The 24,861-nt window shown below is 39.0% G+C and overlaps 1 protein-coding gene across 15 annotated transcripts in view; it reads right to left on the bottom strand.

The window, feature by feature from the left end:
• Positions 1-12,280: 12,280 nt before the first annotated feature.
• The window catches only part of LOC117426899 (abl interactor 2-like), a 71,657-nt gene continuing 59,076 nt past the window's right edge, over positions 12,281-24,861 (bottom strand). For 6 of the 15 annotated variants that reach the window (XM_059033572.1, XM_059033571.1, XM_034045079.3 and 3 more), the window contains 5 exons: positions 24,486-24,671; positions 22,939-23,097; positions 22,087-22,173; positions 19,297-19,470; positions 12,281-17,258 (listed from right to left, as the gene is read on the bottom strand). In XM_059033572.1, the coding sequence (XP_058889555.1) occupies positions 17,083-17,258; positions 19,297-19,470; positions 22,087-22,173; positions 22,939-23,097; positions 24,486-24,671 (782 nt within the window). In that variant the 3' untranslated portion in view covers positions 12,281-17,082. The remainder of the gene's footprint in view (positions 17,259-19,296; positions 19,471-22,086; positions 22,174-22,938; positions 23,098-24,485; positions 24,672-24,861) is intronic. The other 9 variants (XM_059033574.1, XM_034045087.3, XM_034045089.3 and 6 more) reach the window with 3 other exon arrangements.

The following is a 24,861-nucleotide window of genomic DNA, read 5'->3' as shown; positions in this document are numbered from 1 at the left end:
CGATCTCAAAATAACATGATTTCTGCTTTAAGCACTGCAATCGAAAATAAGATGGAAAACAAATTAACCATGGTCAGATATTTTACTCGATGAAACCCCCGATGTGTCTGGAATGGAACAAGTTGCAGTCGCTTTCTGGTATGTTAGAGAAAATTGTGAAATTGCAGAGAATTGTAAATCAGCAGGACACAGCAAGCGCTAGTACTGCTGAGGATCTTTTTCATATTCTAGAGAGCACGCTTGCTAAAATGAACATGTCTTTCAAGGACAGTGCTATGATGGGGCAAAAAATGTTAACGGACAATATTATTAGTTATTTGTGTTTAATTATCATATTGTATGCCTTGAACTCTTGGTTTGTTTATTTTTCGTGTTTCACTGATATTTTGTATTGTGTTTTTGTGTTTCCCTTTGGTTTTGTTTAATTTGTATTTTCATTTAGGATTCCCTGGCGCTCTTGTGGCTATAGACGCGGGGACATTGTAAATCTGTAGTACTGTATTATCTCCTTGTGCGTGTTCAGTTACTAGAGTAAGACCTTCCCATCGAGTGGACGCAAGCGGTACTGCAATTGCCTGGCTACAGAAATAATTGCACTTTGTCTTAATTGTGTTAAACTCTGTTTTAATAAAATCAATTTGTGTACTTTTATATTTAATACCGGCCTAATTAGAGTTCATTTATTTGGAAGGACTCGAGTGGGGAACCTAACCTTATACTCCTGGAATTTAACTTTCTCCACTAAACTTAATGGTATAATTAATATTCTGATACTGGTGCATCGGGGCTCCTCTTGCTCCTGTTAAATCTAAGACGTGGCGTAATGGGACTTTATTCTTCAACGGTAATAAGTCGCCCCTGCCACAGTTTGAAAAAAATATTTTCGCTTCTGAAAGTACTGGGCTTAGAAGTCCAGATCAATGCAGGTGATGGGTAAAACGATTGAAAGCCGACTACAAAAACTTAAGGACCATAATTTCTCATGTCTTTCTCCTCCTAGCGCTCATTTGTAAAAAAAAACAAAAATTGGTTTGAATAAACAAAGCTGAAAAAAAACGTAATCATAATCTCTAAATCAGCTATTTCTATAAAGTTACAGTGATGATTATTGTATGAGCGATATTGAGATAAGTAGCCTACTGTTAACAAAATTCACAGCGATGACTTCACGCGCGCATGTATAGATTTCAAATTGTAGCGTGGAAACGCTGGTCAGCCACTTAACCGAACAAGACTCGTTTTTTTGTTGTTTTTTTAGGCAGTCCCGTGGAAACAAGGCAATAAAGAGAAAACACACACAAACATCCTGAAATGATGCAGTAAGTATAAAAATAACTGCAAGGGGGATAACCCCTTTTGAAAATGTTTTACTTACTGTACCTCTCTCTTTGACTACAACTTTCATGCACATTTTTATTGGTCATCTTCCATACTTTTATTTTCCCTTTGAATCAGGTGTAAACACAAAGTACACTGCCATCACAGTATAAGTGCACTTCCTGTGCAGGAAGTATTATGACCCCACTTGACCTTCGCAGTCTCCTGCTCTGTCAGGTGAAGAGAGGCCTTATAATGTCTGCTGTACTGGAAGTGAATTTAGTAAGAGACTAGTGATGGTGATATTATGCTAAGAGGTGCTTTTAAAAGGCTTGTCTATTAACCCTAATCCTTACATACTCCATAAAACAGCCTTAAAAATGTGTATGTGGAGAGAGAGAGAGAGAGAGAGAGAGAGAGGAGAGAGAGAGAGAGAGAGAGAGAGAGAGAGAATTTTCCTGGTTTGTCTATCAAATTGGCTGTTTGAGTCTCTCAGTAGGAATGGTTGACAAACACACACAGATAGCATACAGCACAGAGTGCTCATTAATATGCACAGTTTTCATTTAAAAGATTTCTCTCCCCAGGGTTATGAAATACTGCCCTCCTGTGGATCGAATTAATTAATTTTTTTCTGTATGGGAAAAGGCTGTTGATGATGACCAAGAAAAAAACTAATTGAAGTTTAAATTACTTTAACAATATGTTTTTAAAAGAAAAAGCTCTAAAACAGGTCCAATGTCCAGTATACAGGTCTCTGCATGTGTGCTTATATATATGCCATATGCTTATTTGTTTTATCTGCCTCATTTGATTACAGACTTACTGCAAAGCGCCCCATTTTAAAATCACCAACATCAGAGTCCTTTCCAAATTCTTTAAGACAGGCCGTTTCTCGACTGTTGAAATTCAGAATCATATCATAAGCATTCTCAACTCACATGAAACAAAAGCGTTCATATCATATTAAATAGATTAGTAGAATACATTCATAAAAAGTAACTCCTATTTTTTAAATGTGAAAAACAAAAAGATAACTAATTCCTTACCTCACTCCAAGTAAAGATACAGTATATTTTTTCCTTATAGGAGAAACTTTTCCTAATTAAGAAAATATATTTAGGTAGTGTAGCTTTACCTCAAACAGCATCATTAATTTTCATTTCTCAACATGAATGGTGCCTGTATTGATAAGGATACTAGATATTTATTTTCTCATTGCCTTGGTACAGAAAGTGCCCCATTTTTTTTTTTCATCTTAACAATAGCAGTATTTAATTGAATAGTCCCCACAATCTTTATTAAATATACGCATGGATAAATAATGGTAAAACACTGTTCCTATATTCTACTCCAGAGAGATTTTTAAACAGAAAATCATTGTTTGTATTATCTGTAGACCTCTCTAAGTGGCTTTAGCTAACAAAACAATCCCATGAATCTCACGTGGCTGCCATGCACCTCTGCTTACATGTAGGTCTCAAAGCTGCTTTAAAAGAAACATGTTCTAGCACTTTAATAGCAAACATGCTATATGGTACTACACTAGGATAAAAGGAAGTTCTCGGTTTGCCTGCCTAGTTTCAGGAGGTCTGTTACCGTACACTTCCTAGATCATTTTACCTTAGAAGTATCACTGGGGTCAAAGTGCGTTACGAGCTGCAAAGCATGTTAGTCAGTGGCAGAAGCAGGTGATTGGTTAATGACAGAAGAGAAGGCGTTGAAGGGATGGGCACATTTCACTTTCTTGGGGATCAGGGTCTGTGAAACCAGACTAATGCTTAAGGAAAGGTCCACAGGGTAAAAATAAAATGATACCAATAAAAATAATAATGGAAGATACTGAAATTGAAGAAGGAATCTATGAAAGACCTAGTTTATGTTGACTCAGAAATGTCTTCATCTAGACAATGTGGGGAAGCTATAAAAAAGGCCAACAAGATGCTCGGATATATTGTGAAAAATGTTGAATTTAAATCAAGGGAAGTAATGTTAAAACAATGCATTAGAATATTGTGTTCAGTTCTGGTCACCTCTTTACAAAAAGGATATTGCTGCTGTAGAAAGAGTGCAAAGAAGAGCGACCAGAATTATCCCAGGTTTAAAAGGCATGTCGTATGCAGACAGACTAAAATAATTGAATCTATTCAGTCTTTAACAAAGAAGACTACGCGATGATCTGATTCAGCATTCAAAATTCTAAAAGGTATTAACAATGTCGACCCAGGGGACTTTTTCATCCTGAAAAAAGGACCAGGGGTCACAAATGGAGATTAGATAAAGGGGCATTCAGAACAGAAAATAGGAGGCACTTTTTACGCAGAGAATTGTGAGGGTCTGGAACCAACTCCCCAGTAATGGTGTTGAAGCTGACACCCTGGGATCATTCAAGAAGCTGCTTGAGGAGATTCTGGGATCTAGAAGCTACTAACAACCAAACGAGCAAGATGGGCCGAATGGCCTCCTCTCGTTTGTAAACTTTCTTATGTCCTTATATCCTATGTACATTATTCATCATGGAAAACCAATACTGTAAAACAAGAGTAGGCAATGTCTGCACTTCCAATCCAGGTCTTTGTTCCAACTTTGTCCTTAATTACTAAATTAAACCAATTAACTCCCTGTCCAGGAATGGCACCCCAGGACTGTCTATGAAATAATCTTAAACTATACTAATTCCTACTGTTAAAGGTTTTTGGTATGTAATTAGGGTAATCATATTTTACATTACCTATCAATTGCATGGTAGAAATTGAAAAAGAGGATCTGACCAGAATTAAATATTATACATGATGGAGTGTGTAGCTGATTTCACTTCCACAAGAGGGCACTGTTATAAAAGAATATGCTTCAGTCATCTCCAAATCTCCAGATACCAGGGGAGGCAGACGTTTATATTCCGTCCAAGTGTAATCTAGATTAGAGTTTTGTGTAAACCCTTGATATGCCATTTTTGCTGCATTTGCTCCATTGAAGAATAACAGGCATTGGAACTGTCTACTTGAAAATGTATGCAACAGATCTGCACAAACCCATTGTTCAGATTGCGCTCAGCACAGCGAGCAGCTGCTCTCCACAGATGCTAAGAAAAGTTGACAGCTTTGTGAAGAGCAGCAATCAGCACAAATTCAAGGAGCTGTTTCTTCAGTTTTTTTTTTGTTTTTTTTGTCAATTTAAAAAATAAATATGAATCAACACTCGTCTGGTTGACATGGAGAGGTCAATTTGAATAATCGAATATCCGGTTTGTGCAGCTCCAATATGCAACATAGACAAAGTACTGTACAAAGAACGTTTATACACACTGACTTATCGTTCAATAAAAAAAAAAAAAAGATCTGCTATGAAGCTGGCTCCTTTTTAATTTACAGCAGCTAAACTGACTGGTTTGAAATAGGGGTGAGGAAATATGCTGTGTATTGTCAGGTTCTGGCGCAGAATGATATAGATGTAATATATGAACAAACATACATTTTCTAAAACCTGAAATCGATCTCTTCATGGGAATGTCAATCATTCTCTGTCCCAGCAAAGGCCTTGAAACAGGCCTCTCTTCAAAAAAGTAAATTAGTTGTGTTCATAATTTGCTACAAACCTTAACACTACGTTATAAGAATATACAGATTTATGCTCCTGGAAGCTATGTTATTTTCAAATGTTTACAAGTGAGGGTGTTCCTTCATTTAGAATATATAATAATTGTATTAACTGAGGTGTAGATGCATGGTGCCTGTGTGTACTATATACCAAGGACTCAGCATTGGATATGTTATGCTGGCTATAGCGAGATAATTAAGTTTGGAGATAAAATAGAATGTTACCATGTAAATGTAAGCAATGTTAATATGTACAGTTGACCCTGGCTCTAAAGGTATAAGTACCATTCGTTTTTCATCAGGAAGTCTAGTGGGTATATTTCCTGACTCCCCTCACATGAGATTATGTCATAAACGTGACTGAGGTGAGTCATTGAAATTTGACACCAAATCAAATGACCCTCCTTTCTTGACCTTTTCAAGATCCTTCACTTTATGAAGCCCAGTCACCATGTTGACGGCCCGTTGAACTTCACTACAGTCCAAAATACCAAAACACTACAAAAACACCTATACAATATTTCCATTGCACACATTCATAATATACACCATAAAGTCAAAGACAGTGGTGGGAATTATTGTAATTGTTCGAGAGTATAATGCTAATAAGGAAAAATATACAGAATATTAAAATGTTTGATACAACTACACTATACTACGTCCATTTGCAAGAAATACACTTAGAGAGTCTCCTCATCGGAATAAACAGCATGCCACGAATGGATAAAAAGTAATTACTATTATTTAAAATTTAAAATATATGCAAAAATAGTAAAACACCACACCAGTCAAGTTAATAGGAAAATCTATTAGGCAAAGCTCGTCTCTGAGTCCATAATGAACTGAAAATCTGGTAGTGTTTAACTTACCTCTGCTGAAAAGAAACTGAAAGAAAGAAAGCGCAGCTAGCAAGCCAATGTCATGTTTGTCATTTTGATGAAATGTCTCGCCTCGCTCTTCTTTATTATTATTATTATTATTATTATTTTTTATTTCTTAGCAGACGCCCTTATCCAGGGCGACTTACAATTTATTTTTTACATACAATTACCCATTTATACATTTGGGTTTTAACTGGAGCAATCTAGGTAAAGTACCTTGCTCAAGGGTACAGCAACAGTGTCCCCTACCAGGGATTGAGCCCACAACCCTCCGGTCAAGAGTCCAGAGCCCTAACCACTACTCCACACTGCTGCCCTTTAAATGTGTCCCTTCACCCCCTTCAAATTATGAGATGTTTTTGTGAATAACTCATCTATCCCAAATGCAAACACACATTATTGATTTGGAAGCAAATAAACAGCTTTCCCTTCTCTGTGTGCAACTGAGGAGCATTTGAAACCACCATGTCACCTCACTGTTAAACAATTCAAAAAGTCAAAAACATGCCATGTAGCAATAACAATTACATTGGTACCTCTCAGTGTATTTAAGAGTGAGTCATGAGTCATATAATTCAATAATATACAGTGAAACACTGCTCTCAATGTACACAGTGGTGTGTGAATGTCTGCCATGGCAGTGCAACCCTTTCACGGTTCACACAATATTTTCAAACAGTATTTTCCCATCAACAAACTCTATCATGAAAACAAATGTACCTGTTTTAGGCCAATGTGTTTAAATGCTTTCCCCTTGGCTCTCACTAGAAGTCAGATGTCATTTACATTTTATTGTTTTATATTTCCCTTACTATTTTACGGTATTTGCCAAACATACATTTGGATATTCCAAGATTAGATGAAAGAATCACAACTAGGGGAGGGGGAAAGGGGGACGTTCTCATCATGGTGCCTGCTGACTGTAGCAGTGACATGGTCCTTCATTTATCAAGGTCTTTGAAAACAAATTCTAGAAACAACACTTTAAAAAGTCCAGGTACACTTTTGAACCTGCATTGTTTGTTTTTGAAGCATGTGCTCCCCTGAGGAGGAAGGTAAGTGAACAGTATGAAAATGGTAGGCAGCTGGCTCTTTGAGCAAAATAAATATTACACAGGGCACCCTCTGTCAGAGTGCGGCTATATAAAAAAAAATGGCACAATGTGAGACATGTAGCCTGATTTTAAAAGCATTCTATGCAAACCGAGTGCCATTTTATTCTGTGACATTATACAGCTACAACTAGAAAACAGTCTGTGGCTTGGGTAATGGCTCCTAGGTGCACCTACAGTAAGCTGACTGTTACTAGTTTTGTCACATTATAATAAAACTAAGAAAATCACACACAGAAGTCTATTATTCTAGCCTATATTCACTCCAGGACCATTTTCACTGATCATTTCTATTACATTTGATTTGCTTTTAAAAGGGTCTTGTCCTGTTTTCTTTCCTGAGTAGAAGAGAGTCCCTTTCAAAATAAATAATTCTTCTGAAAGGGGCACTCTGTCCAGCACTGATGCAACAAGAGGTTATATTCGATCATATCGTTGAAATTAAATTAAATTCATCTGAAGCCACTTTTAAAGATGTTACTGTGGTAATGTTTTGGCAGGTGAGATCAGGTTTGAAATGAGTATACATTTTTTTGTTAGTTTCTAAATATATTGACAACAACAACAAAAAAAAAAACACTAAATAGAAGGACTTTATTGTTCATTATTGGGTCTGAGCTCACTGGGTGCCTGGCCAGCAAGGCTTGCTGTAACATGATAAAAACGTTGATTAACTTAATTCCAGACTGGATTAAGCAGTATAAAAGTGATGTCAAAGGCAGTAATACATTCAAATACATTTATGTTCTTTTAATATGTAATATTATTCTCTGAATACAGAAAGCTCAGTTTTGTTTCTAGCTCTGAAGTTTAAATAACCATGCATATAAGATTTTAAATGTATTGAGAAATGATAAACAATTCAGAGACAACGAGGTCAGACATTAAAAGGAATTGCATGGTCATTTCTTTGAGACTCTCCACGGGCAAAAGGGATTTAATTTCTAATTTAAAATCAGTATCATGATCAGTATGAAACGTGACACACTGTCAAAATGAAAACATTACAAAGTTAGTATCGGGTATGACCTCCTTGATTATTAACACAATCCTGGCAGTGTTGACGCACAGACCTGATCAGCCTCTGGATAGACTGCTGTGGGATGTTCTGCCACTCTTCCTGTACAGCTGCAGCCAGCTGGCGAAGGTTAGCTGGTCGTGGTTGTCTCCTGTGGATGGCACTGGCGATTTGGTCCCACAGATGTTCTATTGGATCCAGGTCAGGAGAAAAAGCTGGCCACGGCAAGACCTCGACATTGTTTTTGTGCAATTGTAATCCTAGCACTGTCCGGTCTTGCATTGTCCTGCTGGAAAACTGACACTTCCGGATTGGCTTGCAGGAACGGAAAAACTGTTGCCTCAAGGACTTCGTCAATGTATCACTGAGCAGTAAGGTTGCCCTCAATCTGCACCAAAGGCGTTCTTGTGTTAAAGGACATTCCTCCCCACATCATCACACTTCCACCGCCCCATCGGTTGGCTTGAACAACGCAACAGTCAGCATAATGGTCCTGGGCCGGTGTGGTGACCCTCTGCCTTCCAGGACGTGGCCTGTCCCTCACAGAGCTGGTTTCTGGTTTCTCTGGACTAGTCTGCTGATTATTGAAGTAGAACATCTCATTCTCCGGGCAACTTCTCTCACAGACAGGCCGCTGTTATGCTGATAGCAACCAGGCGATCATCATTACTCAAGCGGGGCACGGTCGTATCTTTTGCTGTTCTTGCGTTAATTAAAATCATGTCTTTTCGAATGGCTATTTATACAGATTCTTAATCGACTCATTTTGGCAACACTGAGCACCTGGCTTTTTTTTTATGAAATCACATGATTTGAGCTGAGTATTTTGTTATCCCAAGGAACAATACTACTCAAACAATCAACAAACATATCTGGTCACTATTTAAAACATAAATAACATTATGTATATGCCCAATGAGCTATTGATGTAAAACTTAGACTGTTGCATTTCCATTGTGCATCAGTATATATATATATATATATATATATATATATATATATATATATATATATATATATGTGTGTGTGTGTGTGTTTTTCCCCCATCTGTGGTTCACTTTGAGCCGCTAAACAAAAATGAAATATTGATGCACAGTGGTTTAGAGATAATATATACAGTGCTACCCTGTGCGATCCGTTACAGTGTGGAATCGTTTATAACACAATAAGGTCATGGCTCACATTTCCCCCATAATGCAATTTGACTCACAAATGTTGGGTTTATTGTTGTTTTACATTACTGTATTTAAACCCATTTAAGTTGAAACTGGGACATATAGTACTTATAAAGCTACCGTGCTTGCACTCTATTTTTTTTTTCTAAAAGTAAAAACAAACTGTCCCTTAGTGTTACAAAACAAGTACGAAACAATACAAGTGTGTATAAACGTCCTTGGATTCTGTGTTATTTATTTACAGTTTACAACATTTATTATAAAAAGAAAATATACAATTAAATAAGAGTGATGTAAAATTTAAACTGGTGGAATAGTAGTTTCTATTATATTGTATGTATTGTAACGTCCCGGGATTTATACTGTTACACAACTGGTCTACGGACCCTGCGTGTGTGTATGTGTGTGCAAGCAGGGAAGGGGAAGCTTGCCTGAGCCGGGATTGATTGTCATCCGGGTAGTCAGGGACATGAAAGTCGACATCAACGCGGACAGAGCTGACAGCTGAGTCAGACAAGCTGCTGTGTGATTGTGCAAGACTGTTTGTTGTTTTTGGTGTGGCCCAAGCTGACAGGGGCCAGGAATAATTGTCTTAAAGAACACATAAGGACCTTTTTATTTTATTGTGTTACATGTTCCCATGTGTTGCTACAACTGTTTACATAAGGTGAGTGTATTGTTTTTTTTTTTTTTTACATTTTGATCACTTTTCTAATCTTTTAAATTGCATTCCTTGCCTCAAGATGGCTTCCCATGTACCCCCATGGACCTCTCAGAAATACATTTCCCATTCTCCTCCTGCTCACTGGTAAATCCATCTCAGTTACATATGTGAGCAGGAGGGTGATGGGAAATGTAGTACTGAGAGGTTCATGCAGATGCATGGGAAGCCATCTTGAGGCAGGGAATGCAATTTAAAAGTTTAAAAAAGTGGTCAAAATGTAAATAAATAAATAAATTAACACACACCTTACGTAAACAGTTGTAGCAACACATGGGAACATGTAACACAATAAAATAAAAAGGTCCTTATGTGCCTTTCAAACGTGTCTCAACGTTACTTGCCATCTTGATTTGCCATGGAAGTAATTCACTAGCATGTTGTGCAATACCTCCTTAGAAGACTAGGTTCAAATCCAGCTGATACCTTCCTTTATTTTCAAAGACTTGGTTATACTTTATGGTAAATGAAAAAGCAAGCTCTTCCATGGAAGTGAGATGGCACAGTGGGCTAATTCACAAGTATACCGTGCTGTTTTTCTTCCTTCCCAGGTACCAACACCTCCATCTTCCACTCTCTCTGGGACCAGGGGGCCAGCTCCCTGCTTTATCTTTTTCTTTGCCACTTTCTGGGCAGGCCATACTCCTCCTCTTCCATCATCTGTGGAAACACAACCAACATTGTTACCTACAACCAACACCATTACTTACTTCAGGAACTCACCTCTGAGAACTAGATTCGAATTGCCGTCTCCTGGGAGAGAAGCCCATGGGATTAGTCCACTGCACCACCAGCTCCCACAGGAAACCATTCTTCGACACTGAATATAAGGTAAATTAAACATTTTTTTAATTAAAAGGAAAGAATCAGCTGGATTTGAACCCAGTCCTCCAAGGAGAACAGTGCAGCATACTAGTGAGTTAGCACACTGCCCCATCTCACTTCCATGGAAGAGCTTGCTTTTATCATTAAATTTACAGGAAATCATCAAATTCTTTGAAAACAAAAGAAGGAATCCCCTGGATTTGAACTCAGTCCCCCACGGAGAACAGCATAGTATACTAGTGAATTAGCCCACTGTGCCATCTCACTTTCATGGAAGCACTTGTTTTTTCATTGATTATAAGATCAATTAACCAAGTCTTTGAAAATAAAGGAAGGAATCAGATGGATTCAAACCCAGCCCTAGGAGGACCAGCACAGCATGCTAGTGAATCAGCACACTGCACCACCTAGCTCCTTGTGAGAGTCTAGTAGTCTAACTTTGTACACAAGATGAAATTCCCTTTTCATAGCTTGCTCACTTCTGGAGCTGAGAATAACGGATCTTGTTGCACAATTGCAGAGGTTTGTGCCACTGAAGAGAGGAGGAACTATCAAACCCAAACCTATTTCACAGTAAATTTAGTTGGATGTTTTTCTTGCCATTCCATTATGAAGTAAACTTTCATACCCACTACTACTGTACTATCTCCACTTTTAATTCATTATTACTGATGAAACATGAGTGACAATCCGTCCTAAATAGGCCGTCAGCACTGCTGTTTAGGTGTCAACATAGGTCTCAAAATGTAGGGTAGGGAAATGAAAGATTATCATGGAAAGCTACTCCTAGAGGAAGGACAGCCATTATGATCAAGGACAGGTGGAGGACTATGAAAAGAACATAAGAACATAAGGGGTCACAAATGGAGATTAGATAAAGGGGCATTCAGAACAGAAAATAGGAGGCACTTTTTTACACAGAGAATTGTGAGGGTCTGGAACCAACTCCCCAGTAATGTTGTTGAAGCTGAAACCCTGGGATCCTTTAAGAAGCTGCTTGATGAGATTCTAGGATCAATAAGCTACTAACAACCAAACGAGCAAGATGGGCTGAATGGCCTCCTCTCATTTGTAAACTTTCTTATGTTCTAGGATTGGAAAACCCTGTTTTGTATAGTTCTTAGTATTTGTTGAGAAAGGATAAACAATGTGGTTTGTCTTACCAAACATATACAATGCTCCAGTCCAAACTATTGAAGAATAGTCCGTAAATATTTAGTGTTATTGTAAAATGGCGCCCCTAGTGGTTATGATCTTGGGCTGTAAATCCCTTGCTCAGTGGGTGTAGTGCTGGGAATACACAGGAATGGTGTACCTCTATTCATTTACACAAAGACAGAGAGAGGGGTGAAGTATTGAAGTATTCCTCAGTTCAGGAAGGGCATCTCTATGCACATCAAAACCTCAGGGTGAAGTATGCAGGTCACCAGCCTCTCAGTATCATCCAGGCTGTATAATGTTACCTGGCTGCAGTGACCTTTATGCGTATGTGGCTGTTGCAGTTGGTATTGTGCCTATGTGTCTGTGCTGCAGTTGGTGTTGTGTGTGTGTATATCAAAGGTGCAAATTTGGCACTAGATTGCACCAGGGTACCACCTATAATCCCAGCAACCTTAAATTCTGGCACCAGTAGACTTTTTTTTTTTTTTTTTTTTTTTTTTTTTTAATTCCTTAACCACAGATTATGATGACACACATAATCCACCCAAATCCACACACACAGGAGAAATGGTTTGTGTCATGTAGGAAGTTGCTACTTGTTTTAGTGCAGGAGGGGTTACCCTCACCATCTTATTTTCCAGCAACAGGGGAGGCTGTCCTGTCTTGTGGCCCATTCTCCATGCTCGCCACATGCTGTCAATCTAGACAATTTGCTGCAGCTAAGAAAACCTAAGGTGCACTATACAGATACCTGCATGCAAGAGTCACAAATAGAGACCCCACTGAAAAAAGATTAGATACATGTAATAAATATTGCACTTCCTGCAAGGTCCTGGATACTGCAACGATCCATTTAATATCATGGCTTTCTAAAACAGATCACTCTATTTCCCCATTTCCCATCAGAAGAGAGGTCCTTTGTTTTGCAGTCATGTATACATACAATAGCATCCATATTTATTCATGTTGCAAAATCATTGGTATCTTTTGAATGTCCATTTTCATGATACAAAAAAAAAATACATCTACATTTCTCTCCACTTTTGTGTTCAGAAGTGAGATTTCTCTGTGCTTTCTGTATCAACATATTAATATTAATAATAATAATACTAATATTGATATTAATATGAATAATAATAATACTAATAATAATACTAATAATAATAATAATAATAATAATAATAATAATAATAATAATATCATCCCACTAGATTTCACCATAGTGATTCCAGCTGCCCTTGAAGCTAAACAGAAATGGTGTATGTTCAGTTGGTTTTGTTTGTTTTCGTGGTGCAGTTTTTGGTAGTGCTGAAGGACCAATAACCAGCAAACCGCTGAACATTCTAGCAACTGCTGGTGCCCAGCTAAGGAAACTGGAACACATTTGTACCAGCCACTTACTGAGCAGGTATATAAAACCACAAGTTTTACAGCAAATGTGTTGCTTTCAGAGAGTAGACAACAAACAGTTGTCTTTAGAACTTTACAGGAAAGGGTTTTTAATGAACCTATTTTTTTCTTGGACCAGTTTAAACCAGGACCACATCTACAAAGCCAGCACTACCAGCCAAAAACCAGTGCTGGTCACTGCTGGAATTTCCATGAAGGACAGCATATGATTACAATAGGAAAGATGGTGCGAACAGCAACAAAAATATATTAGATTCCAGACTATGATAAAAGCAACAGCATCAGTCAGTAAGACGTTTGTGTTTTATTTTTTGTTTTATAAATTGTGTGGTTCAGAAACATGTTACTTAAAATACAGTTTCCATTTGTTCCTGACTTTGAAAAGAACAGTTTGCCAGTAAGAAAGAACCAGCACAGATCCCCAGCAACCCCACCAAGTCTTTTCTTCTTGGCTTTCAAATCAAATCAGAAAAATTAATTAGAAAACTAGAAAAAAAATATTGGGGGTGAAATGTAAAGCAGGAATTTCAAATGTTGCTTTATTATAGCATGCAGTCTATAGAGCTCTACATACACAAGGTTTCAAATTAGATTGGGCTGTAGTTCAGATCCAGTACACAATAACTTTCTAACTTTCAAAAGAAATCATAATAAAAAAAATAGATTTTATATATATTGAGCATCAAAAGAAACTTATCACTTATATTTGGAACAAATTCACTGATCGAAAAATGACAAACTCTGTTTTAGAGCAGGTGCAGTGACTTTATATTGTGCTGATTAACAATTGACATTTTACTGTCAAAAGTTATGGGTGGACAGGGGATGCTGTGAAAGTCACAGGCTAGTAGCGTGTGTGGCACCGTTGAAAGCAACACAAGCAGTACATCTGTGAAGCATGCTTTGCACCAGGTTTCAGATGTTGTCTTGTGGAATCCTGGACCATTCCTCTTGTAGTGCCTGGATAAGCATCTGCCTGTTCAGTGGTCTCCGAGCCCTAGAAGCCACACGTCTCCCATGTCTCCCAGTTCATGGCCTGTCATTGACAGTGTGTGTCTGGTTATACCATCTTGCCAGGTTTGAAATTGCTGGCTGTGAGCACCCAAGACGGCGAGCCACAGTACGCTGCCCTAGTCCAGCCTCCAACATGCAGATTGCACGAAGGCGCTGCTCTCTTGACAAACGTGGCATATCAGTGTTTTTCTGTGATTTTCTTTTTTGCTTTTATTCAAGCTTGCAATTCAACAGCTGAAATCACTCCGTATCTGGTGTCCAATCAACTCTTACTAATTAGGTGATTAAGTGCATATGCTTCAGACAAGCATGTTATGGTCAAGGATGAATGATCGAGTGATTAAAAAGAAACCAAAAACATTTTGTCCATCATTTATATACCTTATTTTTTTTCGAAAATAAATGTGTTATAATAGTGGTAAGTTTCTTTTGATGCTCAGTATATAAGATAAACACATAAAACTCAAAAATATCTACACAATTAGTACTGCATAAAACCGTGGGGGTTGACTGATGCATGTACAGTACAACGCCGCATATCCGACCCCCTGTGGACTGGGGTATAGGCGGATATGTGAAAAAGTCGGATTTGCAAACATCTATAGAAAATGACATTTACACATGCATAAAGAGGTTAGTGAACAAAAACACTCAAACTGCTTTAAAACACAGGGAAATTCTTTGCTTTAAAAGTAAGCAAACGTAAACAAGATTAATTTGGCTACACAGTGTTGCTATGCAGTTTACTATAAGCCATCTCCACGCAAAGCTTTTAAAAAAAAAAATACAAAACAAAACAGTAAATGTACAGTAACCTGCAACTGATGGCTTCTTTCTTAACTCTAGAAGTCCTTGCCTCCCTGGTTCTGCTTTCTTAATATCTCTGTCATGGTACTTTGCGCTCTTTCTTGATATTGCCAACAGCCGATAAGAAGCTCGGTTTAAATATTGCTTCGGCTATTTTAAACAAACGGACGGTAAGCATTGCGTTTATGAATCTTGCTTTGTTTAAATCAAATGCATTTAAAAGCTACAATAACACGCTGCCAATATCTGCAACCATGCGCTCCATCATATAAACACATTGCACAAAAAAATAAAAATAAAAGTAAAACACTAAAGTTTTCTCAACTGGTGTATTGAAACGTCACTGCTACACACAGCTGACTGACACACGCACACAGCCCGTCTCTCTTAAAGGGGAACGCACCAAAAGGCTGATTGCTGTAACTATTTCTTTCTGTTTCCATTGCGGACGCTGCACTTGCTGCCAATACTGTTACTCTCGTAGCAGAATATTTTTATTTATTTATTTATTTATTTATTTAGTGAGGCGGTTAATTGATCAGTGCGGTTATGTGACGGTCGGATATGCGACGTTCCACTGTATATATAGATTATCAGCACAGTTCAGATATATAGGAAAACAAATTCTGTAAAGCAAATTAATAAAGATTAAACAATTTTAGCAATAAAGACCACTACAATTATGAATATTCTCTAAAATCACTAGCTTGGGGTGGAACCCATAACTAAAAATAGTATTTCTTTCCCATTCGCTCAACATCATCTTCTTTTACACATTGTTCTCAGGTATCCCTGAAAATAGGTACAATTTAGACTAGAGCAAAACTCAGTAGAACGCAAGCAAGGAAGAATGGCCAAGATCTCTCAGATCTGAACAATGCAACTTCCCATCTTTTCAGTCCTGATCCTTGTTTCTTAAGGAGTGTCCATCGTACTCTCCTCTAACCTCCCAGAGCATAAACACAGTCCGATCCGTTCATGTCAACACGGTGGTTTAATTCATGTCTGACTGTCACCATGCCTATCGAGCCAACATGGTACAAAGACTTCCATTCATCCACACATCCACTACCTCAAGACCTAATCTTACCTACAGTATGCGGCGATTGGTTATGTGAACATTATACCTGCGTGGGAATTTGATACGACAAAGAAAAAAAAAAAAATTCCAAAACAGTGACTTGATATCCTGGTCCTTACAAATCTTATAAAAAATGAGATTCATATCCACTTGCTTGGCTGGGCTGCCTAATATAATATTAAAAACATATTACATGGCTATTTGCAAAAAATTACCAAACACTATTGTTCTAGGAACTTCAGCATTCAAGTATGTGTATATTTTAACCTTATTTTTGGAAATCTGTACATGTGAAATATCTCCCTTAACCTTGTACTACGTACCCCAAGACCTGAAGAGAAGAAAACCATCACTGAAGCTCAACACAGCTGCGATCTACAAAGTACTCCTCATAACCAAATGGCAGTGAAAAGACATGCCAGCTCCTTCCTTTACTCCTTTAGGCATTTTCAAGCCAAATGTTTGTAGTGTACAGTATTCACTCCCTACAATGCAACCAAAGCAAAAAAACACACTAGTGAAACGGTCACCCAGTATGGTTACAATCCCTTTTATATCAAGATCTCCCATCTGGATACTGTCGCATACAAATGGTCTAAATTTAAGAATCTGAAAAAGTAAAATAGTGTATATCGGTCAACCCTCACACCCACCCCACCACACCGTCTCCAGGTGTAAAGTGTGTCAGCTTGCTTGACCAAAAAATAAAACCTATCAACAGCCCTCTTAGTTGGTCTCAAGCCACTTCAATCCGTTTCTTTGTACAATAAAGAAAAGACAGTGGTTTTATTACAATAGTACCCTCCATTTTATTCTGCAATTTTCTTTTTTGTTTGTTTTGCCAAAGTGTGCGTGCATTACTTTGGATCTCCTCAAGCCTTTCGGATCTTTAAGGACTCCCCTCCCCCTCCCCACACACTGTTCCTCCCTTGTCCAAAGTAACACTGCCGGGGCAGCGCCGGGCTCATTCGGCGTAATGCATGATGGACTCCACATAGTTCCCAGGGAAGAGGCCCGTTGTGCCGTTCATGACCCCTTCGTACCAGCCGTCGTCATTCTTCTTGATTACGTAGATGATGGAGCCCTCCTGGAAAGACAGCTCATCCTCCTTGTCCCTCGAGTAGTCGTAGATCGCCACAACTGAGGTGAGAAAAGTAACTTTAGAAATATAAATTACACAGACTGTTCGAATAAACAGAGCAGTAAGAGCTCCCTTTAAGGCCACCACAATATAAAGACTACTTCACAATAAGGCCACTTTCACAGCGCTGAGTTGCTCATATTGACAACAATATGAAGTTGTATTATTAAGGTCACCACTGCATTCAGTATTAAGGTCACTGTGGCAGGGCTGAGGTCCTGCACATCTAAATAGTGTTTTTTGTTTTCTTATAAAATGTATTTTGTTTAAAATTGTAGTTTGTGCGAGATATGGGAGGGCTGGGGTTAGGAAATCCTTTAAAATTAGGACAAGAGTGGGATGTGGCCAGGTGTTAAATGAGTAATTGTCAATTAATCCTGGCCACAGGCCTTTAAAAAGGCGCTGGAAAGCCAGTCCTTTGTTTACCAGCTTGAAGACTCACAACTGTGTGTATATCCAGGATGAGTGAACCAAATATGCGACCACCGTGTGTCTAATCGTGAGGGCTACATAGGACCACCATGTGTTAACTGGACTCTTGATATTCAGCATAGGCATTTGTTTACAGGATAGTGTATCTGTGAGTATCAGGGAGAAGGTTCCTGCAGCGGCGCCTCCCCTTTTAGTGGGAGCAGCTTGTTGGCAAACTTATTTTGTAACTGTTTGGCCCATTGTGTTTTGTTTTGACTATGTATTTATTACACTGTGTTTGTGTATGTCCTCCTGCACTAGGACTACCATTGCTGGTACCAGAGTGGCGGCCACCTACCACTGCTGTAAGAAACCTCTGCGCTTGCGTGGTATGGCAAATATAGCCTTCAGTCTCTCTCCCCTGGCTGTCAGCAGATACCCACAACCCTATTACCCCCCTGTTAAGTGTTTAGTAGCAAATCTTTATCACAATTATATTGCCTGGTAATAACAAATAGGAAGCTACAATGTAAGAATAATAATTAAGGAACAAAAAGTGTGACTGTGCTTAGAATTTGGGATACATAAGCATCTTTATGGATAGACATGAACCTACCCTCCAGTTGTTGGTATCTGCAGTATATTGGGGCAGAAGCAACCCAGTTTGAAGGGAAATAGTTAATCAAAACCAAATGTATACAGAAAGAAAGGCTAAACACTCATCCCTGCAATTAGCTGGGTAACCCGCTATTTCCCTTGTGCCCCAGGAATGCATTTTAATGCCAGGAGCTTTTAGGGTCATATAGCAAGCGCTGCAGACATGATTCACGACACATGCTGTGTATTACAGAAAGAACACAAAATAGGAGGTAGGGGGTTCTGTACATGAGGAAGACATTAAATAAAACATGGAAAACTAATAAATTGAAGGGGTATGTTGAACAAAGTGCCAAGGCTTTGAGATATTTCAATTTGAGTAGAGTAATTGAGTTTATACAATATTTTTTTTTATAAAAAAAAAAAAAGAAAAGGTAATGGTAACAATTTTTCCTCTATCCACCCTTTCAATTATGTATTGGATGTAACCACAATGATAAAAAAATGTGCCTTCATAGCAAAACTTTCCTTGAGTTTGCGTCGTGGGACATTGATAAAACATGTCAGTTATTTTAATGACTGACATCCCCAAAGGCTACAAAAATTGCACAAAAAGGTCAATAAAAAAAAAGGGGCAGCTTTATGCTAGAATAAGGCGACATTCATTTTAAATGAACATTGACATTTGATGTAATATGCAACATTCAATTTCAATCAAGTCCTTTTTTTTTGCCGATTACAGCTCTCAAACCTCTCGAAAAAAATCACATTAAAATGTAAGCACTTTCAAATGACTTCATTCATTCATCAAATGCATACGAAGGACATCTGTAAAGAGCACTGAAGCAAATCCAGCTTGGCATTAAATACATAGCCTCCTGTAATAGAAACAAATGGTCATAACTGGTTGCTCTTACCAACCAGTTAACCAAACGCAAGACAACTTGGGAGACTGGTTACAGGATTTCAGATTCTGAATCATTATTATAATAGAGCTAGCCATGCCTATGGAAGTGCAGACATGCATACCCTTTTCTTGGTAGGTCCTGGGAGCCCATGGAGGATCCTCCTCTGCATAGGGGTCACTGTATTCCACCACCGCAGACTCCTCCTCTTCATAGTCCTCTGGGGGAGGGGGTGGGGGCGGTGACTCGTCAAACACAGGGTCGTCCGCAGGGGGAGGGGGCGGGGGAGCGTCTGAAACTGAGGAATCAAAATACACCGTCACCTGCACAAGATAAGTCGCTTAAAAAAACAGAGCCGCTTGGCACAGCCTTGAGAACGAAACTGCCATAGCAAACAACCAATAAGAGTCAAAAAAACCACCAAGAGGAAAAGGCTGCGTTAACAAGGGCTTTTCTCAAGGGTACAAAGTACTTGCTATTTAACTGAATACCCTCCTTTTAGGAAGCACAATCTTAACAAAATAGAAATCTAACAAGTCATTCTTCTACATTCTTCTACATAAATAAATACACAAACACAATGCCTTACTTTTAGGTTATGTGGGATGAAAATATGAATGACAGTGCTTTTCAAAGGCATTTTGTTAAAAGCCAAGAGAAAGCTCTTAAATGCCAGTTAAAGAGGTTTTTAACCTTATAACGTACCCCTTTCAAAAAATTAGATTTGATTAGTAAGTCGGAACAATTCAATACCATCCTGTATGTCATGCCTGGGTAAGTGTTTACACTCCATATGAAAAACTGTGTACATCACTTAAATAGAATTATGACAAGCCCTTGAACGTTAACCCAAAATAACACAGAATTAACAATCCTAACACTGAATTGAATTTCAGAGGGTTATCAGCAAACATTATAATTAAGCTTTACTATTATTATTTTTATTATTTCTACTATTGTTATGATGATGTAAATAAACTGCATGGGCACTTTGTTAGCTGAGCTCTCAAAACCAAGCAGGCATTTAAACTTGACACACTACTAAAGTAGGTGCTCCACAGGCAGCAAAGGAATCCTGTTTATGTCAATACAACATTTCTACGGATGTAAATTCCTCACAGCAGTCTAAAGCTATATGTATCAACAGCCACAGAGGTGGGAATTGCAAATAAAAACATTCAAGTACTTGAGCTCAACTAATTTTGAGTTCTAAAGTACTCCAATGCTAGTCCAGGGACAGGCAGTGTAAAATTTGTGGGTTATGGGTTTCCTTTTTGTAATTATGCTGTTGCAAATGATTGCCTTCAATTCAATACATAATGAAAATACATAATGTCAAAATACAGTTGAAAGCCAAGCAATAAAAAAGTAAGGCAAAGCCAGTGGGGTAGGGAGAGCAGTGAATGCTGGACTCTGAACTCGCAAAACCACATTTCCCCCTGCTCCCCCCCAAGGAAATACCCACCGCTTCAATATTACTTGGTTGTAGCCTGCACATTCTGCTTTACAAATAAATTAAGTGCTTGCTCAGTAAATGTATTCAATATTTTTTTTGAGTAACGGCTCTGTCATAGTACTTAAATAATGTTTCAACATTGATAATTTTATAATAACAAGATTGAAGTCTACTGACAAGGAAAACACTGTATATGGGTTACAGATCAGTTTTCACAGTAGCAGTTCAGAGATGGATACTGACACTATAACCACTCTTGCTGTTACAGCTAAACTTATTATAATTGGCATCTTTTCTACCCAACTATGCCTTTATTACATAACTCATTTATATTAATTTCCAACCAGCGTATTATATTAAGGAGCTGGGAAATACTTAAGTGCCCATGATACATTAAAAGGTACAGTAATTGTCCTTTAGGACAGCTTCTACAGGTAGAATCCCACCACTTAAAGCTGGGAAGCCACGTTGATGTCCGCTGCAGAGAGTGGCAGGGAAGACAATTGCGTGTCGTTCGTTCCACTTGGCTGCTAAACAGCACATCATTGACTCCTCTAATTTGGCACGTAAATTGCTGCTTTTGCAGGTTCAAGCTTCAAATGTCTGTTTTTAATAAATAAATAAATAAATAAATAAATAGGGTGAATTTGTATTTATTTCATTCCATATGACTGGACAAAAAGAAAGGATTGACCTTAAATCAGCCTCAAGGTCAGACCTGGCCTGGGTGATGACATTAGCAGTCTTTATGGGGCCATAATGGAAAAAAAGAGCTTGGTCACGGTAGGCTACACCCGATTGATTGATATGCACCCAGCTCTGTACACAAACACACCAAAACATTAGTTAGGTCACTTGCAGCTTGGACTAGGCATGGAGGGGTGGGCCCTATTTTAATAATTTAATAATAGTTGAACTACCTTCTAAAATGCTTTATTGAATTACTGTTTTATTCCTATTGACATTGCTCATTGTTTCAAAGCCTTCATTTTCTAGGTTAATACATCATGTGTAGGATGTCTCATTACAGGGATGGAAATAAGAGTGCCATTGCATAGCAGTTAGATCCATTCCTGGTTTTACTATGGGTTTATAAGACACACCACAGCTTGCTACCTATACACTGGGGCTAATCAAACGCATATTAAAACCTGGAATGGATGAAACTACTATGCAATATGAATCTTGGAAGGTAGGTCTTAAAGTAAACAGCCTAAAAAAAGTGTGTCCAATGTACTATACTAGCTTTTCAATCACTTCCAGGTTATTTAGACGGTATTAAAAGTATTGTGTTTTTATGTTATATATTCAAGGGGCTCAATGGTACCAGATGTATACCACCATCCTGACAAAGTTTATCGGCTATATATGGTCTGCTCAGCACCCATGAGGCCATGAGTAAAAGCTGACATGTCTGTGCTGCACAACCGCGCAGGAGTACGGAGGTGAACCACTTACTGTTCTCTTGAACCCGCGCCACGAAGCCCATCAGTGGGAGCTGTGGAGTGATCTGTAGGATAGAGGGGGGTGGTGGAGCAAGGGAGGCTACTCCAGAGAGAGAGAGAGACAGAGAGAGAGAGAGAGAGAGAGAAGACAGAGAGAGAGAGAGGACAGAGAGAGAGAGAGAGAGAGGACAGAGAGAGAGAGAGAGAGGACAGCGAGAGAGAGAGAGAGAGGACAGCGAGAGAGAGAGAGGACAGAGAGAGAAGACAGATAGAGAAAGAACAGAGAGAGAAGACAGAGCGAGAGGGGAGGGAGAAAGAAAAAGAAAGAAAGAAAGAAAGAAAGAAAGGACACACGAAAGAAGAGGGAAGAAACAAAAAACAAAAACAGCAGGTTAGTCCAAGCTACAGACAAAACACTGACATGAAAGAAGACCATTGCTTAGAGCAGAACACCGCATGACCAAAGGCAGCAGGATCCTGTTAGTAAGACAAACACCCTCTTAACCGGAGCTGGAGAAGAAAAACTTCAAATTCAAAACACTGGACAGCCAGTGGTCTGTATGGTTCTCATTATGTAGGATTCTGCAAAGGCGTTATTGTGGATTCAAATACAGCATTTCTTCTTACCTTGGGAGTAAAAAACTGTTAAGACCCTGCTGAAATAAAAACTTGGTTGCACTGACCAAAAACCGTGCTGTTATCAAATATTTGAAGATATTTATGAGAGCAATAGGCCTCTACTACTAGTGAAAATACTGTATTCTAAATGCTTTTCTATTGCAGGCTGTTGCAAACATGATCCTGCTGTCGCACCTTGCAGTGGGGTGTAAGATTACAAATGTCAGACTAGCTTTGGCATCCATACCTTGACTCTGGTTGTAATTGAGGCCTCCGTTGACGTGGTTCTGCAGGTTGGTCTGGGACATGACTGAAGGAGGACGTCTGTAGGGCAGAGACCCCCCTGTTGTTGGTGCAGCATGTCGGGACACCGGTCTATTCATACTGTAGAATTGGGGAGTTTGACCTGGAACAGGCAGAAGGAAATACGGATGAGATACGAAAAGACAAAACTAAATGTCTCAGGTGGTTCCAAATCCCGAACTGCAGTAGAATATAACACACAGTATGGCTCACATGCCATCTGTTTGCTCCAACTTGAGCCAGAAAATACTCACAACAAAGCAACTGAAGTCACAGAGTATAAATCACAAATCTGAGGAAATCTGAAAAAAGACATTTTCAATCCTCTCGGTTTTACTTTAAGCCTGTCAGATGTTCAATTTATGCCAGCAGCTTTCTTACTGATTAGCTCATTATACTCGACAAACAATACTTAACCTTTTCTCAGCCCTGACCTTAAACCTTCACTGATGACTGGTGGGCCTATAGCAATGAGATAAGGAAGGGGCTGTTATAAATATTAACGCGCATTACCTAGACTGCTAATCATTCTTTCCAACACTTTACACCCACACACCCTATAAAAAACAGACAGACATTTAGTTTGACATTGTGCTTTCATGCATCACAAGATAATACAAAAAAAATAATTACAAATGTGAAATTTCTGCAAAATTAAAAAAGGACAGCAAAATAATGTGGTGGGTGTTTCACAGGTTTTCAGGCAGCTATCACAGAAACGGCCCACAGACAAATACATGGGATGGTAGAAAGATCCCTTGCAGAGGAAGCCAGTGGGCAGGGAAGAGAGTGCAGATTACCAAATTACCATCAAATAAAGAAAGCAAGCAGCTAGAACTGATGCACACCACCAGGCTTACTTAAAAGTTTAAAGCTTGCATATACCGCTTTGCATTAGAAGGCAAAAATAAAAAAGAAAAAACACATCATTGTTGCTTGTTCAAAATCTCCTAAATGTTTATTTTTTACTTACATGAATGGCAATAAGACTCCCATTGCATAGCAATTGGATCCATTCCTGAATCACACATACCTGAGCTTGTTACCTATACACAGTGGCTAATAAAAAACAGGAATAGGGGAAACTGCTATGTAATAGGAGTCTTATTTCCATCCCTTACTTATGAGAAATTTGATTTCTATTCTTAAATAAGTCATCGACTGCCAGCAAAAGAAAACATGCTGTTCATTTCAGTTGACATGACCAGTTCAAGTCTGCGTTGCAATGGTATTTTGATGCCTTATTTAGAAGCAAACTGATTTGCACAAGCTCTCTCCTGAATCCCCTCAAAAACCAGAGCCTCAGTGCAGGACGGATCTATGGGTGGAGTGGTGGAACATCATCATCGGGTTCTGGTGACATATCTGGAACAGGAATGGATTCACAGGTGAATTGTGCTTTTTTTTCCCTCCCCCACCCCCCCCCCCCCCCCAAGACTGTAGACGTTTCAACTGCCAGCCTGAAAAGAGCACGGTGGGGGGCAGACTCACCTGTCACTGGAGCAGGAGTAGTTACAGCAGCAGGGGGAGAGGTGAAGCAGTCAGCAGTAGACTGCTGGGAACCTGCAGCCACCTCCAAGGGAGGGGTGGGAGAGGGGGCAGGGGCAGGAGGGGGAGGGTTGGGGGGCACAGAGGGGGGAGCAGGGGCAGGTGGTGTACCAGCTGAGCCAGCAGGGGCTTTGGGAGAGGGAGTTTGGTGGGAGGGGTAAGAAGAGGAGAATCAGAAGAGAAGGTTTTAATAAAAGGAAAGTGTTAGCTGGGATTAGAAAGCCTTTTCGTGTAGTTAGTAGCTGGCTACTTTTCTAGTAAAGCACTCCTGCAATGTTCAAGCAAGCACTAGGCAAGGAGCGTCAGTAGGGGTTTCCAC

This window comes from Acipenser ruthenus, chromosome 11 (assembly GCF_902713425.1).
Source record: "Acipenser ruthenus chromosome 11, fAciRut3.2 maternal haplotype, whole genome shotgun sequence".
NCBI lineage: Eukaryota > Metazoa > Chordata > Actinopteri > Acipenseriformes > Acipenseridae > Acipenser > Acipenser ruthenus.
The sequence above is the reverse complement of the archived record's forward strand: the minus strand, read 5'-3'. Positions and strand labels throughout refer to the sequence as shown.